Here is a 20,045-nt window from a genome sequence, read left to right on the forward strand (position 1 = left end):
AAAGAAATGACGATTAACGTTAAACAGCCGAGCCGACAGCAAGTAGCCTAAAACATATTTAATCAATTAAGCCTCTCAAATTAACGCTAATACTTTACTTTACTACAATAAAATCCATAGATATAAAACACTTCAAGAATATCACACAGACAGTTAGTTTAATAAATGTTTATTTATTAAACCACAGTGAGTAAAATAAAATAAAAAAATTGAAATACTGAGGCAGGCTCGCAACAGCGCTCGCAAACGAAATGAGAAATGAATCTAAACAAATTAAATTAATTAAAAACAAACTTGCAGGTTATCTTACCTCAAAAATGCACCACAGAACATGTCCATTCTTTTTTCCATTAGTTTCCAACAGTTAAACGAAAATAAAGTCCAGTCAAATGAAAAGTTAGAACAGTCTCTTACAGAGCATCGTGGAGAAAAAGAATAGGCTCCAGAGTGGAAGGTTTTAACCCAGTCCTCCTCTCTTCACGCTGCACTGAAGACACGTTCGCTGCTGCTGCTGGTGGGACACTAAACACAGAGCGAGCCAGTCTTGACAGTCGCGGTAGCAGGGTCTCGTGCTGTTTCCACCATAGCAGCACATCTCGTCCACCTTACATGTTGTGATTGAGGCGCATATATTGCTGTACTTCATCGTCGTCATCCTCGTCCTGCTCCACAATGTTTTCAAACTCGGCCAGCGCTCTCTTCTTTGCTGCGTGGCCCGCAGCAACATGTGCAGACGCAGAAATGCATGCTCGCCGCTACATGAATCATCATTTTATAATTATAAGTTGGCCAACTAGGCTATTATTAATACATTAATTTAGAGGCATGTAATAGCTACTACTACAATAAGTGGATATAAATGAAGTATAATCGTGGGTGCGCGCGTGCGTGCGTGCGTGAGACTGTCATGTCAGTATGTCAGTTTAATTATAACGGGTTGAATTATCAGATTATAAAAGTTATGAGGTTATGAAATGTCTTTCTATATTTGTTTTTCTATCGTCGACATCAACTTCTATTTTTTTTTTTATTAATGTGTAAAAATATAAATAGAAGGATAACCCAAAAAGGCCCGAGGCCCGGCCCGCATGTCAGCTATAACGTGAAAATTGGCCCGAAGGGCTGAAATGCAGGGCTCTAACAGGAAACACAGTTGACAAAGGATTTATTGAATAAAGTCATTATTTTTGTTTTCTTTGATTACAAAAAGTGTTCCCTTCACTTCATATAACCCAGATTGCACATCTGATGGAAGATTTTTATGAAAGACTTTTCATACCTTTTATGGACCTTGACACTGTTATTTAGTCTCAAGCCTCCAGGTTTTCATCCAAAATATCTTAAATTGTGTTCTGAAGATGAACGGAGCTTTTATGAGTTTGGAACGACATGGGGGTAAGTGATTAATGATACAATTTTCATTTTAGGGTGGAGTATCCCTTTAAGGCTGGTTTTGTGGTCCAGGGTCACAGATGGTATATGTTGAGATACCTGTTAATCATTCAGTACAATTTCTGCACCATTTTATTAAAGTACCATTTGAAAGGGTTAAATTATTATTTTCTAAATGTAAAAAGTATAAATTTAAATGTTAAAATGTTTAGGAATACCGTATGTTATTGGTTATAACAATCAGTAAGTGATTATTTTTACACAATATAATTTATATTATTTAATGTTTTACAGCTTATATAAATTCATATTGTTAAAAATTTAACTTAAATGGAACTACTTATTTTTATACACTACTGTTCAAAATGTTGGGGTTGGTAAGATATTTAAAGTGTTTTTGAAAGAAGACTCTTATGGTGTGTGCACACCAAAAGTAAGGCGAATATTCTCATTGTGTTATGTTTTTAGATTACTCACGGGATGTTTTTCGTGTCACTTGAATAAAAAAAATCACGTTATGCTCTCCTTCATTTTCTGATGCAACTAGATGTGTCAATAAGCTCTTCACTGATTGGCTCGTGTGACAACGTGTCATGCAAATTTTACACACATTTTTAAGCTTTGCAAGTTTGCTGTAGTTGCGTCACACAGTTCATGTTTTTCACATTACCTGACAAGAATTTTTGTCTATTCTCTCCTTTGAATTGACTTTGTAATCAATCAACTCTACGAATAATTAAATTCGCTTTTGGTGTGCGCACCATTATTAAGTCTGAATTTATTTAATAAAATTTTCTGTAAAAACAGGAATATTGTGAAATATTATTACAATTTAAAATACCTGTTTTATGTTATAATATATGCTTTAATGTAACGTTTTTAATGTAATTTCTGCAGCCATAATTCCAGTCTTCAGTGTCACACCTGTCACACACATTTGACCTCTTGTGTGCAGGTCCAAGCTCGCGGGGCGCTGCAGTATCTGGTGTCACTGTTAGCAAGTATGGAGCATAGCGCCCATCACACACTACTGCTGGAGATTCGCTGCCTGACCGATCGCTACACTTCCATCCTGGGTGGCGGAGGAAAAGACATCTACCGCATGAGCAACAGTTTCACCGCCATCGCTCGACTGCTGGGACGCACACTGGAGGCTGACAGCACACTTAACAGGTATTCACAAAACACACAATTTTCCCAGTTATGTCACTTGCTTAGATTTTCTAAATAGTCTTGACATATTCATTCTTTAAACCACATGGGTGATTTGTTTTATTGAAGTAATTGACATTTTATTATGATAATAAAATAAAAGAATAACTTCTGCTTAAAAGCTCCCTAACCCACAGGCCTTTGTCTGCCTGTCAGCCTAAACAGCTGCAAAATTCATCAGCTGATTCTTCAGCTTTGACAGTTTAATTTCTAAAAGTCCAATGAGATAAAGGTATACAGGTATTTCTTTTTTTATTATTGATTGACTGATTTATTTTACAAATAATAGAAGGGACAGGATAGAACTGTCCGTTTTCTACTTTTATATTATTTCTCTCTTTGTTTTCGCTTATCTTCTTTTCCAAATTTGCTTTCAAAAATCAAGGAAATACAAAGAAATTGTTTTTATGTTTGGAATAAACCATTTTTATTATGTGCCAATGACATTAGTCTTGTATTTTTGTTTATTGACAATAAACTGCACTGTAAAAAAATTCTTGTTGTTTTTACAAAAACTTTTTGGCAGCTGTGGTTGCCAGAATAATTTTGTAAAAATACAGAAAACTGTAAACACATTTACGTCAAAAACTCTTAATTTTACAATATAAAGCTGTAATTTACAAACAAGAAAATGTGAATATAAACCAGTAAATTCAACAACACACAAAATTAAATCTGTTTTGTACCTTGAAAATACTGACAACCACCATAATAATAAAGATGGTACTGTATAAGAGAAAGCCACATGAAGTATCAAAGCTCATCACAAGTAGCTTCACCACAAGCAGAAGTATATATTAACATATAGAAGGTGCACATTTATGGAAACACAAAACACCATCATGGTAACACACGTGATACTTAAATAATGCAAAAAACTTTCATTAAGCAACAGAAGATGTAACATAAAGCTCAAATGTACATAACTGATAACAAGAACTATTTAAAAACATGATTATTTAAACAAAATACTTTCAAACGTGGAGTGTCACGCAGGGAATTCTGGGAATATCAGTTTACAGTTTTAGACTGTAAATTATACATAGATTTGTTCTTTTTTTACTTCTAAAAGCTGTATAATTAACAGAATTTTACTGTAAATTTACATTAAATGCTTTGTTAGATCTTTTACAGTTTTTCCCTGTATATAGTACGGGAACTTACTATTAACCTATTATCAGTTTTTTTCCGTAGCGTTTTTACAAAATTTTACAGTTAAAATTACACTTATTTTTTACAGTGTGCATTAAAACTGCAGTTTAAACGATATTAAAATGTAAATGAAACCTAAATTAAGCAATTAATATCAATAGGAGGAAGAATTCATTACAAGTAGCTTTTCAAGATGAGGTAAATACTAGTATATAGAAGGTAAACAGTGTAGTACAAAAAAATACAAAACACCTTAATTATAACACACATGATACTAAAATATTGCAATAAACATGAATTAAAAACAAGATGAGTATCATAAAACCCTAATATAGATAGCTGACAACACGAACTGTTAAGAAACCCAATTATTTAAACATAATGTCAGTGTCAGACAGGGAATATTGTAAATGTTAGTTTACAGTTTAACACTGGAAATTATAAGCTGACTGTTCTTTTTCTGTACATTTAACAGTATTTTACTGTAAAATTACATTAAACTCCCTGTTAGATTTATTACAGTTTTTGTTAACCGGTCTTTTATTGTAGCATTTTTTTAAGTCTTTCACAGTTAAGTAGTTTTTTACAGTGCAGTGTTAGGGTTTAATGTACTTGATTATAATGATTCAGAATTTACTGTTACTATAGTAAGTATAGTAATAAAATATGTGTAACAAGGTAATTGTAAAATAAAGTGTTACCTACTGTAAGCACTATTTCAAATACTGTTAAAAAGTAAGCAGTACATACTGCTCAGTATATATTAGGCAGTGTAGTTGTATTCCATTCTGAACTCTGCCTTCATCTTTGTGCATCAGAGAGGAGGAGAATGTGCAGGATTTGTCCAGGCCGTGTGAAGCTGAGTCTGGTTCTGACATGTTCGCTGAGAACACGCGACTGCAGGTGAAGATCCAGGCTTTTGAGCAGAAGATGGGTAATGAGGTGGAAGAATTTGAGGAAGAGAGTGCTTCTCCTGGTCCTCAGAGACGCCACAGTCTGATTCAGGCAGCACGAGACGAGCACAGAGAGATGAGGTTCAACAGGTGGGCCTGACCTGTGGGAATTTAGAAATAAATGAAAAGTTTATAATAGCTGAAATAGACCTTCCGATAGACAAATGGCTATCCACCCAAATAGTCAATCAAATCTCTGGACTGATATGCCTTGTTGTTATTTGTTATTCTGATTATAAAGCTTTTTGAACTGTCTGTGACATAAAAACCTCATCTTTGCACATGGAAAGGAATCGTAGAATGTATGGTGAAGGTTTTCAAATAGAACTCATTTTTCTTTATATACATATGGTATTCATTTTATTCATGCATAACTTAAAGTCTTACATTTAATTTAGAGAAATTCAACACTGCAGAAATATGAATACTACGTACATCTTCTAAGAGAGTATGGCACCTTTTAAAAACTCACAGCCTAAAATAAATTGACTGACGTGTGCTGTTCTCTCATGTTTAGGTCAAAGAGTCTGGCTCTTCATGCTGTACGCACACGATCCATTAACTCTGACAGCAGTCCAGAGGGAGATGGGGTGGATCTGAGCGCAGAACTCTCTGTCTGTGTGGCCATTCCTGGTTCAGAGACTGGTTCTGCCCTCACGACCCTGCAGGAGAACCACAAACTCGCAGAGACTCAACCTGACACGTCTCCAAACAGTGAGGGGCTAAAGGTGGCGGATGGAGATCCCCGGGAGGGAGATCGACTCTGGATCCACCTAAGAGACAACATGGAAGAAATCAAGACCTTCTGTGCAGAAATGATCAAGCAAATCTCCATACCTGAGCACTGTGTCATTGAAGGTAACCTGTCAAATCTTAGAGCAATCCACACAGTAACACGTAAAAAAAAAATTACCTTTCGTTTATGAGTAGTACAGATGGAGAACTTTCTTCCAGAAATTACTTTGGACGTGGGAATTAATTTGGACATGAATGTGTTTATACAAAACTGAATTTCAGGTCAGCTTCTAGTTCAGTTTTTTGTTGTTGTTTTCGCAACTGGAGGAGACAATTTTCCTGGAATATTTTGAAATATGTTAGAAATGTATTCACACCAGTTGCATATTGGAATACCATTAAACTTGGCAAATACGATGTTGTTCACTGAGCAACTTATTGCACCATCTGCCCATTTCACTTTTGTCTTGTTTCTTGGCCGCCACAGAGTATGCATTAAAACAGACTTAAGGGCTTTTTTTATTATTGTAATAACTTGAATTACAACATAATTCAAATTCTAATGTTAATTATAATATTAGGTATCACATTGCTTATTGACAGTTTCTGTAGAAAAATCAGTTCTTGCCCTGAATAGTTTTTTCCTTAATATGAATTCCAAATTTGATATTGATGTTGTGACTTTGAAGACAGTGACTTAATTTGTTTCTGAATGATTCAGCTGTTTGAACAAATTTGTAGAATGAATGAATCATTGACTGCAGCCACCTACAAAAAGTATCATTACATTTTTTAATATCACCTAATTTCTGTCACTGTTGTGAACCACCACACACGATATGAAGAATATGAAAAGATTCAGCAGTCAGCGGTCCTGACTCTGGCCCTTTATTCTCAAGTATATTGAATTTTTCACCCGTTATATTGTCCAACAGGCATCTAGAAGTTCAGTTTAGAAAAAAGTTGCACTATTTGTTTCATATCAATAGTGCAGTGCAGATGAGTTACATGTTTGTTAAATTTATAAAGTTGTGTGAGGACAAAATAAATCTATATCATTTTATGTTTGTAGTTTATTTAGAATATATTTAATTATCCCACAACATAATTTAATATTCACTCGTGAGTGCAGGTAAACAGTTTATTAGGAACAATCAAAGCTGACTTTCAAACTAAATTTTTAGCATCAATACTCCAGTCACACAATCCTTCAGAAATCCTTTTAACAATTTGATTTTCTACAAAAAAAAAACATTTATTGTTATTATTATCATTATCATTATTATTATTATTATTATTATTATTATTATTATTATTAATGTTTTCAGTTTTTTTAGGGGGGATAAATTGAAAGAACAGCATTGTTTGTTACGTTTGTTACAGTTACATTTATATTATTTACATCAAGCTTTTGATTGGTATAGTATTGTACATTGTTATTGAAACTTTATAATGTTTCACTTGATTATACATTTAGTCAGGAATTATTGTTTGGAAAAAGTCTTTGGAAAAAGTCTAACTAGTAAAATGTTTACACATTATGTGAAAACTAGTACAAGTATATAAATAAATAAAAAGAGACTTACTCATGTTTATGATCTCTGCTGAATAAAGCGCTTCATTCTTTTTTCTGAGGAAGTCTCAAATCCTGAGGTAATCCTCAGTGCATCTTCTTGGGGTGAATTATTCCTCTCATTGCGAAGCAAACAGTGAAATAAAAAAAAATGTAAAGAACAGTCTCGCTGTGTTTTCTTCTGTTATGGGCGTATTCAAGCCGCGCGCTTCTGTGAAACATTAGAATCTGAATAGAGCGTTCAGCGCGGGGGCATGGTCACATTAGAAGATAATGAAGGGAGACTTGAAAAATGAATGGTTTTCATATGGATTGCTTTATCACAGAATATTTGTTTTCGGCAGCACTTGTTTAGTTTAAAAGTAGACATTTTAAAGTTTCTATAAATATATCTCTCATGTCTCTTCGTTGAGTATTCACTGAATTACAGTTCATTTTAATGAGGCATGTCTAAATGAAGATCAGCACAGACCAAGGCTGCAGACAGCATACTTTGTTTGTTATCTTTATTTTATAAGTGCACAAAGTTCTGCTGTTATTATGTCTGTATACAAAAAACGTAGACCCTTTACAGATTCGATTGATGTATTGCTCTTATCTGTATGATCAAAACTGAAAGTGTAATTTAAGTTCTTTTCGGGGTTATCAGGAGAAAATGCCTCATAACGCATATGCGCGTTAATCGACTTCAGAGGGTTAATTAGCAAAAAGACGTAAAGATGTTTTTTAAAACATTTTGTATATTTTGATCAGGCATGCTAAGCGATATCAATAACCATTCACTGGTTGTCACCTACTGGTATATTGATGTTACCTACAGAAAGAGTCACTGAACAAGTGAGAGAACTAATCTGACTGAATCTTTTTAATAAGCACAGTCAATAGATTTGAATCACTAAGATGAAACATCAACACCATTAATTCCCACGTTTAATTTGCTTGTCCACATTCTACTTTGACTCGCAGAAGCTTGTCTTTTCCTATTTTCCCAGTTCCTTGAACTCATTTTCTTTTACAAGAATACACTCATTTATCTCCAGCCCATCAGGATTTAGTTATTCTAAGAGGCCCAACTAAAGTTTCTCACTTCTTGTTTTTTTTTTTTATTAAACAGTTGATGCATAATCCACATGTCACTGAGTCACATTAAAAAAAAGAATAGAGAACTAAAGCATAATTATGCTCCAAGTGTTGTTTCATAAACGCATATGGGGAGTAGAGGGACATTCAGGCTTATGCTAAACTGGCAGGGTCACATATACAAACCCAAATACATAAATGCAACACGATACTAACTTCACTCTTCATCTCAATCACTCATATAGTTTCAATAAAGGGCAAAAAGAATAGATGATTAATTATGTTTATAGAGAGGTTGATTATAATTGTTTTGTATAATCATTAGACCGAACACAAAACACAGTTATGAGTACCGGCTTACCGAAATAGGCTTCACAATGGCTGATGGGAATGCCAATATATGAGACTGAGAATCTAAAATACCACAACCAAATAAATATATAACATAAACCTCCCAACCATGATGTGACCAATATGTAAAATGACCAAATGCATCAGATGGATAGTCATCCATCCATTACCGTTACATATGAGGCTGATAAAAAAAGTTATGGTTTTACTGACTCAATTGTTTCTTCTGCAGTGGTTTGGAATCTGACCACACTATTGTATTAAAAGATGGAGCAATGTAGCTGCTGGGAGTTTATTTTAGGATATTTTGTGGTTTGGGGAAATAGATTCCATTTCTGGCAAAGGGATTCATAAGCAATTCATGCTCCTGTGTTTATCTGTGTGTTTGTTCTCCAGACTCACACCGTGGCTGTGTAGCTAAGCTGTCCTTCTCCTGTCCACTGAAAGGACACTACTGCCTGTACGGGAAGTCCTGTTTCTCACTGTGTAGCCCTCAGCCACACCTCTGGATCCAAATCATGCTACTGGCACTGCAGGTAACAGGTTTTTGTGGCACAAGTTGTGTGCGTGTTTGTACTTGTTTAGCTATTTAGTTATTTCAAGGACTGATCACTTGTTCTATTTTCTGTAAATGTTTTTCTTTATTCCTCATTTTATTACTTTGAGTAGTTAATCTTATCTAGCCATGAGCAGCAGTCATTACCACTAATTATGAGTAGCGTGTATTCTGGCAAGCTAGCATTGTATCACGTCTGTGTGCAGAGTAAAGTGAGCGAGGTGTTGTGCTGTCAAGATGAGTGTGTTAAGCAGCTAAGGAAACTTTGGGAGAAAACACAGCTGACTGGAGCTCACAGCTTTGAAGTGGCCATGACTCAGACAACTGTTCTTCACAAGAAGGTAAAGTCCTCAACAGTTTCTCTTGTGCTCTTCCTCTATTGAGCTCTCTCCGTCCATCTGTCACTCACTCACACAAACACATACTTATATGAACAAACATGTATCCATTCACTCAGCACTTCTATTCACTTGAGCAATGACACTGGATTTGGATTCACACACAAGTCCATCTGATTTTGAACCAAACTTGACTAAAGTCATACCATTTCATAATGCTTTATCACGTGTAATAGCAGAGATGTTGATACTTTTTCCCATGCAATTTTGTTAATGGCCATTAGCCTTAGTTTTCTTAATGAAAGCTGAACACAGGTGCTTACGAGAGACTCATTTGAAACACCAGGTGGAAATAGTATGTGCGGGTGATAGGGCTGGGACAACGCGTCGAGGTCATCGATGACGCTGACGTAAAAAATACATAGACGCAAAATATACGCATCGATTCGTCGACCTGTTTTTATTTCTCTAAAAAATATTTGCAAAACGTTTACCTTATGTGCGCTGAATATACGTGATGGCCGGATCAACTTTCTGTCCAACGTTATATAACCAATCCAGGGGTTTTTCTGCATTGATCTTTTTTGGAGGCTGTCAAAGCCTTATTTGATCTGTGAGTGATGTAGAATAGAATGACTGCTGGCCCTGACAGGGCGCGTGCACTCACAGTCTTCAAACAACACGAGCGCCTCTCTCTCTCCCTTGTCCATATTAATCAAAATCATTAAACACGATAGAAAAAGGGCGAAACACCAAAGTTTCACGCGCGCTCGCGCTCTCACAGTCTTCAAACTACACGAGCGTCTCTCTGTCTCTCTCTCTCCCTCGTGCATATTAACCAAAATCATTAGAAACGATAGAAAAAGGGCGGAACGCCAAAGTTTCACGTGGAGCATTCGGAGATATTTTTTTCTTTCTCCATGACAGGCTGCTGGCTCCCACTGTTAATTTTTTTTTTTTTAAGCACTCTCTGTATTAGCTTAAAGCCCTCAAGTTTACATTGGTTACTGTATTCTTTCAAGCTCTAAACAAGACATTTTTTATTGAATGCTAGACATCAAGTTGTTGTTATTTTCATCTGAAAGAATAACTTTTTTTCAGTAAGCTAGGCCCTATGTGTTCAGTAAGCTTGTTTCAGTAAGCTATGTGTTTTCAAGGCTTCAAGGTTTTATTGAATGCTATCTCTATACAAGTGCAAAGTAATGCATTCTTAGTCAGTCTTTTATTTTGTAATTTTAAGAGCAATAAACATATATTTCAATGTTAAGCAATTCATGTTTTTTTCATTCAGATATGTAAATCAACATGTATAAATTGTTAGTAGTCAATTAATGGGGAGATAATTGAAATCGATTCGGTCTGAAAAAATTAATCGTTAGATTAATCGATGCATCGAAAAAATAATCACTAGATTAATCGTTTAAAAAATAATCGTTTATTCCAGCCCTAGCGGTTGACCACTAGAGTGACCATCTTAATAACTCTGTATTGTGATTAATAATGTTTCTCTATTCATTTTTCACATCAAAAGTGCATATTGTCACATTTTGATTTTGCCAATTGCAGTATAACCAAGCATCAGCATATTAGCACTCAAGACTGGAGTAATGGCTGCTGAAAATTTTGCTTTGCCACCATAGGGATACATTTATTTTGTAATATTTTTATATTATAAAATAAATGAAAACGTTTAAATAGTTATAATATTTCACAATATTACTGTTTTAGTATATATTTGATAGAATAAATTAAGCTTTAGGGGGCATTAAGACTAGGGCTGTAGCTATCGAATATTTTAGTAATCGAGTATTCTACCGAAAATTCCATCGATTAATCGAGTAATCGAATAAAATGTGTTTTTGCTTAATTAAAGTGTGATATTAAATATTCAAGAGAAAATAAGACTATTGGGTCTCTTAAAATGAACAACTAAGTTTCCTTTTTTTAAATGCATACAATGCAATGCATACATCAAAAATAAACATTTAATTATTAATCATTGTTTCTCTGTCTGTACTTGTACTGTGAACAATGACAGTAAAGTTGACAGATTAATTAAGTGCATTTAAGTGCTATTAATTTGGGGTTTTAAATAAAGCATTTTCCGAGATGCAAAAACAAATGAAATTAATTATTTTCAAATTACTTTTTTTAAAGTATCAAAACTAAGGCATATATTAAAATAAATAATAATACAAAACACTGCCTTTTAGTCATGCAACTTAACTTTCAGAACTAAAAGTTAACTTAACATAAGCCTTTACTATCTTGGAATGCTTTGTAGCATTTAGGAGGCAAAAACACATGGACAGGAACTTGGAACGAGAATCATGTTTAAAATGCTCTCTGAAAACTCAGCTGCTTGCTCAGTGGAACATGAAGTAGCTGTCCGCACATATCTGTCCATAAGAAGCTGTCATGATTTACTGAAAGAGAGGTGAGAAAATTATTATTGATATTTATTACTAAGCTAAAATAGGATCATCATACAGTTCATGGCTGTGCATTTATAAATCATATCCATGGCAATCAAACTAAAATGAACAAAGACTCAAATTGGAGCACATTAGGCTTAGGGACATGATTATAATGTATTCAATATTGAGTATTCAAACGAAAGTATCAAATGAGTATTCAGAGGCATGGTACAAAGAAAGTATCAAAAAAGTTGTGAATAATAGAATAATTTGTATTATGGCTGCACAATATTGAAGAAAAATGTGATATGCGATAACCTGCAAGATGCAATGTTCGATATACAATCATGGGGTAATGCTTTGAGTGTAAATGTAAATGTATAACGTTATTTAAAAACTGAAAATGATATAACCAACATACATGTTTTTCACATTATAAAGAAAGTATCTAGTATATTTAATCGTAAAATCCATTCAGAACTTTTTTTGGCAGTAAATTAACTCCTTTGGTAGCCGTGGTATAAACTAAGCTGTTAAATAATCTGGTGGTATAATGGCCCCTCCGTATCCGCTTGCGGTATATTTTCACATAATTGTATTGCCCGTCATGGTTTGTCCCTTACATAGTTAACATACTTTATTAAACAGCCTTCATCTCCAATAGCAATCACATTGAGTTAATGCTACATTGAATTGACCTTGTCCCGGGTGACGGTCCTCCGGTCTCTGAGTAGAGTGGATGTTTTCTGTTGAGATTCTGCAGCATGGACGATGTGCTGTTGTGGTATGCCAGCACTGTCTGACAATGGACACACGTCACGACGTTCTCTTTACGTTTCAATATGAAATGATCCCAAACCTTGGACATTTTGAGTCGTTTTCTCATAATTGTTTCTTCTCTTTGCTCATCGCCATTGTTATCGCTCCCTTCCATTTTGCAGCCCGCGCCCTCAAATCAAAACACTGCTGACTCCTTGCGTCTCCTTCCGCTTTGTGGGTGACGTAAACACGTTGTGTCACATTAAAAAAATAATTGCGAAAGAACCTGACGTGAGCTTAAAAATAAATTAAAAGAGGCTTCGAGGCAGAGGAATTTGCCTCTATCATTTTTTGTAATCGAGTTACTCGAGGAATCTTTCAGCTCTGATTAAGACTCATTTCAGAAACATAAACACTTAATAAATATTAAAAACTTTTAGTAGTAGTGTATATAGACAGTGTAATAAATTATTTATATTGCTTTCTCTTGATAATCCCCAGCTCTAAAATAGATTAAATAAACAGGAAATCTGTCATCCTCCCCCTTCCTCAATGCAGTACATTATGAGGAAGAAGTGGCCCGGAAGGATAGGAAAAGTATGTTTGATCCTGATCAAGGATTACATTTATGACTTTGAGGAGAAGGTATGGGTTACCACAGTGGAAAACTATTTATGCATATGTTAACAGCAGCCTTGCTGTCCAAGTCAATGTTCTCCGTGAAGATCAATAAAGAGAGCACTAAAATACAGTACACTTTTAAAATTAAAGGTTTTAATTGACATTTGCGGTTCCATGATTAACCTTTAACATTCATGGAACCTTTACATTGCACAAAAGGTACATTGGATTACTAGAATGTTCTTTACATAAAAAAACTGTTATTTTAAGAACCCAAAAATGGTTCTTCTATGGCATTAATGTAAAAACACAATTTTGGAAACTGTATTTTTAACAGTGTAGATTTTTAACATCGCAGAGCCCACCTTATAGCCATGTCGTGCAAAATGTTACAGTTCAGAGGTCATGATTGCTGCTGATACAGGAATGTTTACCTTAGGTCATTTACTCTTTATGGTGCCATGTAAATCCAAGTGCTCGGATGATCTTATCAAACATCGTAAATTTCAACTTTGGAATAATTACATAGTACAGCTGGTGTCTTTTGTGTCTTTATGCTGTCTTCCTTTTCATTCCTTTTTATAAATCTGGGCTCATTTATCGTGCATTAAAGAACTTTGTGTGCACATAGCACATATGGAATCTGTTTGTTTTGGGCACATGTGCACATTCAAAAGTACGAGGCAGGACACTAGCAAACCTATCTTGAATGCACTCATAAACAACTCTCAAATGATGCCCTAACCCCTGATATTTCCTTTGATTTATTCTCTGGCCTAAACTTAAAGAGACAGCCTTAGCCAGCATTGCAAAGTTCATATAATAAAAAACTGGATTTTTTTCTTGCTGTTTTGAAATGATTTTGTACTGTATAGAGACACTGTAGACATATCTGACCCTATATAGTGAGACAAATGTCCATGTTTTGGGGCATTACAAAGGGTGTCTCATTTTCCTGGCCAGTAATGGTGGAAATTTTCAGCTGGTTTTTGTGATTTTACGGTTTGTGTCTACACAGAGTTTGACTTTATGTGAAAAAATATTTCACAAGAGTAAAATGTGAATCTTCCCCCTCGTTTATACATTAAGTTCAAGACAAAAGAAGATTTAAAGAAAATCTGAATCTGGCTATAATGTAACTGTCAGTTTTAATGCATCTCAATGTGTAATGACAGTATTACATTATACTAATTTGTGAAAGAAATCTGTAAAATTTACTGTAAGAAACAGCAGTTGGTATTACCATAAAAATATAGTAGCAACATAAATGTACATATAAAACAATATTTGATTTAACTAATTTAATGTTAATAAAACAAAGAAACATAATCAAAAACCTTTAAATGTGAAGTGTTATATAAGAAATCTGGGAATGTCAATTTATTTTTATTTTTTTTCAGTGTTAATTATAAGATGGCTCGTTCTTTTAGTGTAAAATTACACAAACTGTTCACTTAGCTCTATGTATCGTTAGGAGGATCTTACTGTTAATCAAATTAGCAAGTTTTTTTCTTTAGCATTTTTGCAGTATTTTGCGATCACAATCTTTCTGTCACACCCCAGAACTGTTTTTGTTGTGTTTTCATCAATCATGTGTTCATTGACCCAGTTTCCGTCTCTCTTTGATTAGTTTATCTGTGTCTTGTTAATCATCCTCACCTGTCTCTCCTTCATTATCTACCCTATTTAAGTTGTAGTCAGTTCACTGTTTTGTTGTCCAGTCTATTACTTCCCTATGTGTGTCTCCTGCCTGCCTGTCTGTTGTGGATTTACCCTCTTGTGGATTTATTAAAAGACTGTTTGCATTGATCTTCATCATCTTTGTGTGTCCATTCCACTGTAGCTTGACAGAAGACCAGACCTAGAAGTGAAAGTGCGCTGCATGTGTTCCCCCGTTTTGTTTTTTTGTTTGGCCAGTGTTTTGTTTGTTTCGTTATGTTTGACCCTGAGCTCAGCCAGCCATCACTCCACTTTGGAACAGTTTGAGCCCACTGCTGACTCACCAGCTGTGCGGTGAGATCACCTTGGGTCTGGCGGTCTCCATTGGCATCATGGATGGACAATACATTGTCTCCATATCCGCCCTCTGAGTCCTATACTCCGCCTCGGCCCGTCGACCAAGCACCTCCACCTTAGCTCCTAGTTCCTCCTCTCCGCCGTGCCCCATCAGTCCACCAGCTCCGCCAAGCTTCCTCATCCCTCCGGCTCCAGCTCCGCCTTGGTCAGCCATTGACCACCGGCTGCCTCTGGACTCCCCTCCTCTGGCTGCGCTCGTCTCTGTGGCTCTGTCAGGCTCCTCCTTCCCTTCAGCTCCACCTTGGTCCTCTGTTGCTCTGACTTCCAGGAGGGGGGTGAATTGTCACACCCCTGGACTATTTTTGTTGTGTTTTCATCCCTCATGTGTTCATTGACCCAGTTTCTGTATCTCAACACCCGTGTCTTGTTAATCATCCTCACGTGTGTCTGTCCCTCATTAGCTACCCTATTTAAGGTGCAGTCAGTTCACTGGTTGGTTGTCCGGACATTAAGGACATTAACTGTCTTTACTTTTATTTTGAAAGATGAAGCTCGAGATTATTGTAAGGGGTGTTACATTTCCTATGAGTGTTTGCGGTGTTTGGCCAATCACATTGCACTGGGTCAGCTGGCCAATCATAGCAGATTGTGCTTGTTAGAAGGAGGGATTTTGTAGAAAATGACACATTTGAGTGAGACGGGGCATAGAGAACCTACAATAATGTACACTATTTAAAAAAAAAAATTGTTTACATGTTGTTACACCAAATACACAAAATAATGATCTTTAAAAAAGCATCATATGACCCCTTTAAACTCGCCAGCAGTATGCCTTTGTAACTATTTGATTTTTTCTCTATTCAGAAAAAAAAATTAAGTAGACAAAAATAAAATTGCAGGAGGTCTTTGAGGAATTTTTACCACACAACATCTTGAAGGCATTATAAGTGTGTCACTTTGCTAATGATAGATCACACTGAAATAATAATAAATAATGGAAACTGCTAGGAGAATATAGAAATGCCCCTTTGCCTCACATCACTGTATTTTACTGATTGGTGGATGGGATCCTATTACCATCCCTATGTGAGTGTATACGTGCATGTGTGTGTGTGTTAGGCAGACTAAGGCTCTATAAAAGGACACTGGGAAGAGTGTTGCAATAGTATCCATTACAAACAGAAGGACCTCTGTTACTTTTCCGGTCTCCACAGGATAATGATGACATGTTAGCTAGTATGTAGTAGGCCCCATGGTTTTGGCTGTTCTCCCCTGATGCGTTTGCACATCTGGGGCTTAGTTTTTTCAGTACACATGGGTTTTGAGAGTCAAGGTTGCCGTTGACGTGTTTCTTTTGACATACTAGAATAGCAAAGTCACATTGTTCAGCTGTTGTTTCCAAAGCTGACAGGCTGCTGGCCCGGAATTTCCCAACATTTTGGATCAGAAAAAGAAAGTGAAAATTAACTTCCAGGCATTTTAAATGCTATCTGGGACCTTGCTGTTAATTTTCTAACCACCCTCAATGTGTTATATGTCTCTGTGATTCACTGGACTGACTCATCATTTCCTGTGTGTCACTGAAGTCATCTTGAGTCATCAGTTTACTGACTTGAGTTTGTGTATGATTTTATTGCACTTCTCAATAGTTTTTGTATTAGTCATGAATGAATGAATGATACATTTATATAGCGCTTTATTGTGTATTGCTGTATAAGTAAATGCTGTATTTTCTTTTGGCAATTTGATATGCAGTTTTCATATGCTACACTTTGCCCACCCAGTTTTATGTAGGCCCACCCTCTTAAACATTTCTGGCCTCGTCCCTGATCTGAATAACAAAAAAGCTTAAGAAAAGTTAAACAATACATTTCAGTTTGTACAGGTTTATGTAAAATTAACACGTTAACTATTGTAGGTAAATTACATAAATGATCTTAGCAGGACTTTTTTCAAAAACTATGTAAACAATATGAATCTTGATAAAAAAAAATAATAAAAAAAAACATATATATATATATTTTTTTATTATCTAGATGAGGGTGTTTGCGTGCAGGTGACTGCATATAATGAGCTAAGATATGGGAAAGACTACCTCGCTTTAGTTTTATGCAGATTACATGATCATAGAATATCTGTATTTGATTTTAATTTGTTCAATTTAAAAGTAGACACTTCAAACTTTCATATACGGGAAAGACTGTACCTCGCTTCAGTTTCATGGAGGCTTAGACGGCAGAAAGTGCACCCTGTTTGTTTTGTTTATTTTGCAAAAGCACAATGTTTTGTTATGATGTCAGTGTACAAAAATAAAAGTAGGCCCTTTTTAGATTTGGTTGATTTTAGTCGTATCTGTATCGGAGTATTTAATGTTTCTCTGCGAATCAGGAAAAACTGAAAGTTAACATGCTGGTGTGCATAGGGTTAAAGACGCTGCATTAAATTTTATCTTTAGATGGTAAATTTAGATTTCAAAATCAATACTGATTTTAGAACTGCTGAAATTATTAACTGTATGTAACGCAAATCTTAAGTATATTAAGTAACTTTAATTAAATTTGCAGTTAATCCCTTACTTTACTTTCTCAGTGGATAAGTAATTTAATTACACCCAACACTGTTGCTGTACACCCAGAGTGCTTTACAGTCATATAGGGGGTCTCTCCTTAATTACCACCAGTGTGCAGAAAACAATATATGCTAAACAGTGGATCAAACCGCGCATCGTGTCTGTGGTAAGTTCTGGGTTATTCCTCTGTGTCTTATTCCATAAACAAGAAGTATCCTAGATGAACCTGATCAATATTCCCGCTTAGTTTACAGAGGTGATGTAGGCATTTACATGTTCGAGCATCTCACATGAATGTTTATCATTTGAATAATGCAGCTACAGCTGTAATTGGGCCTTAAAAGTTAGGCCCGACAGGACCCGAGCCTGACAAGTACATTTTGATTGAAATGCTTTTTAAAAGTCCGAAACAGTTTACAGCCCGACATTATTCAAATGTGCGCATGCACGCAGACAGCTCTTTTGCCTTTTGTCAAGAATAAGTCATTGATACATATTTCAACATTTTATTCATGACTAACGTAGACTATAGGCCACTTGGAAGTTGGAATAAAGAAATAAAATAAGTCCTCTGTAACATCGTAACATAAAATCTAAATAACGGCAATTATGAAATTAAGATAAAGGCTCTGTTGGATTTGCTTTGCCACTAGCAGCTGGAATTTAATAAAAAAATAATGCCAACATTAGCCTATATACTCTGTCTATATTATGCATTTAAGACTCAATTAATATTTAGTTATAATTAGAAAAACCTTTACTCACCAAGATTAGGCTTGGCCTACATGTTATTGAATCCACTGTAGATGGCTTCAGTGCGTTCCTGCGATCACTGATGGTGTGTCCAGCAATATAAACCACTGGATCATTATTCTCATTATTCTCATGGTCAAAATTTTTCCACACCTCAGACTTTGCCTCAGTTGCTGGTGCAACCAAAGCGTAATCGCCAGAGGCAAGCTTCGTTTTATTTCTCACAGTTCTAAATCAGATACAGATAAAGTAGCACAGTAAAGATTACATTTATTCGAATGCATTACTGAGAGCGATTTTGTGTGTGAATTATTTCTACGTGGCAGTGTCTCTCTAGTAGTAGTGACACTGTGGGATTTAGTTATTAACAAATATATGCTTGAACTTTTTAGTTTCTAAGCTATTTTATTGAGAAATCACAAAACAGAGTTGACAGTACATTTCCGGGCTAAATGATTCTGTGCACACGCGATCTGCACATGACGTACGAGCTACTGTCTATAGCCTATGTGTGTGTTACAGTGCAGCAGTGCATTAGATTAGAACAGCAATTAACTTACCTGTACAATAAGCTATTTAGAATGTGCGTTCTCCCATTCAATTTCAAGCATCCAGTAATATAATCACACATGACAAAATGACTGATTAACTAAACTAGGACAGGAACATGACCAAATGAGGAAAAAGAAGGACAGAAACGGCGGCAAAACAGTCCAGAATCCTGACACTGCAGTTTCCAGTTAAAATGAACACTAGAGGCAGAATTTTTTTTATTTCTTTTCACGCAAATTATGATTTACAGGTACAGAGTTTTGATTTATAAAGGCTCATTTACACAATTGCTTACAGAATATTATGTTATAACTTCAAAATAATTTTCACATCCTGCACAATTTGAAAACTGATACTTGTGAAGTGACCGGCAGCATCTAAGCTACAATGACACGGCCCTGCAGATTTGCCTTATACAACATTAGGAAGATTAGAGCCTTCATGTCAGAGTAAGCCACCCAACTTCTTTTCCAAGCACTTGTTCTCTCCAGACTGGACTATTGTAATGCTCGCCTGGCAGGCCTTCTTGCATGTACTATCAAACGTGCAAACCTCTCCTCATCAGGTTACACTGGCCACCAGTAGCCGCTCACATCAAATTCAAGGTACTGATGCTTGCCTATAAGACAACCACTAGCACGGCACCAATATACCTAAACTCACTATTTCAAACTTAAGCGCCCTCCAGAAGTTTGCGTTCTGCAAGTGAACGATGCCTTGTGGTGCCATCCCAAAGAGGTTCAAAATCACTCTCACGTTCCTTTTCCTGGACTGTGCCGAGCTGGTGGAATGACCTCCCAATCTCAATTCGAACAGCGAATGAGTCTTTACTCATTTTAATAAAAACATCTAAAAGACTTATCTTTTTCTCCAGCACTTAACCAACTAATACTAGCACTTACCTTTTCTTTTCTTGTCTATCCTATTCTTTTTTTTTTTTTTTTTTGATTCTTTATTTCTTAATTTAGATTTATAACTATTTACAACAAAGCCCAAGATCCGCCCACATTCATAAG

At 35.6% G+C, this 20,045-nt stretch overlaps 1 protein-coding gene across 1 annotated transcript in view; it reads left to right on the top strand.

Moving 5' to 3' along the window:
* veph1 (ventricular zone expressed PH domain-containing 1) overlaps nt 1–20,045 on the top strand; it is a 146,859-nt gene that overhangs the window by 94,708 nt on the left and 32,106 nt on the right. Inside the window, exons 7-11 of the mRNA XM_026287911.1 lie at nt 2,348–2,565; nt 4,575–4,799; nt 5,227–5,567; nt 8,845–8,984; nt 9,211–9,345. Coding sequence (XP_026143696.1) covers nt 2,348–2,565; nt 4,575–4,799; nt 5,227–5,567; nt 8,845–8,984; nt 9,211–9,345 — 1,059 coding nt within the window. The remainder of the gene's footprint in view (nt 1–2,347; nt 2,566–4,574; nt 4,800–5,226; nt 5,568–8,844; nt 8,985–9,210; nt 9,346–20,045) is intronic.

Source organism: Carassius auratus, chromosome 18 (assembly GCF_003368295.1).
Source record: "Carassius auratus strain Wakin chromosome 18, ASM336829v1, whole genome shotgun sequence".
NCBI classification, from domain to species: domain Eukaryota; kingdom Metazoa; phylum Chordata; class Actinopteri; order Cypriniformes; family Cyprinidae; genus Carassius; species Carassius auratus.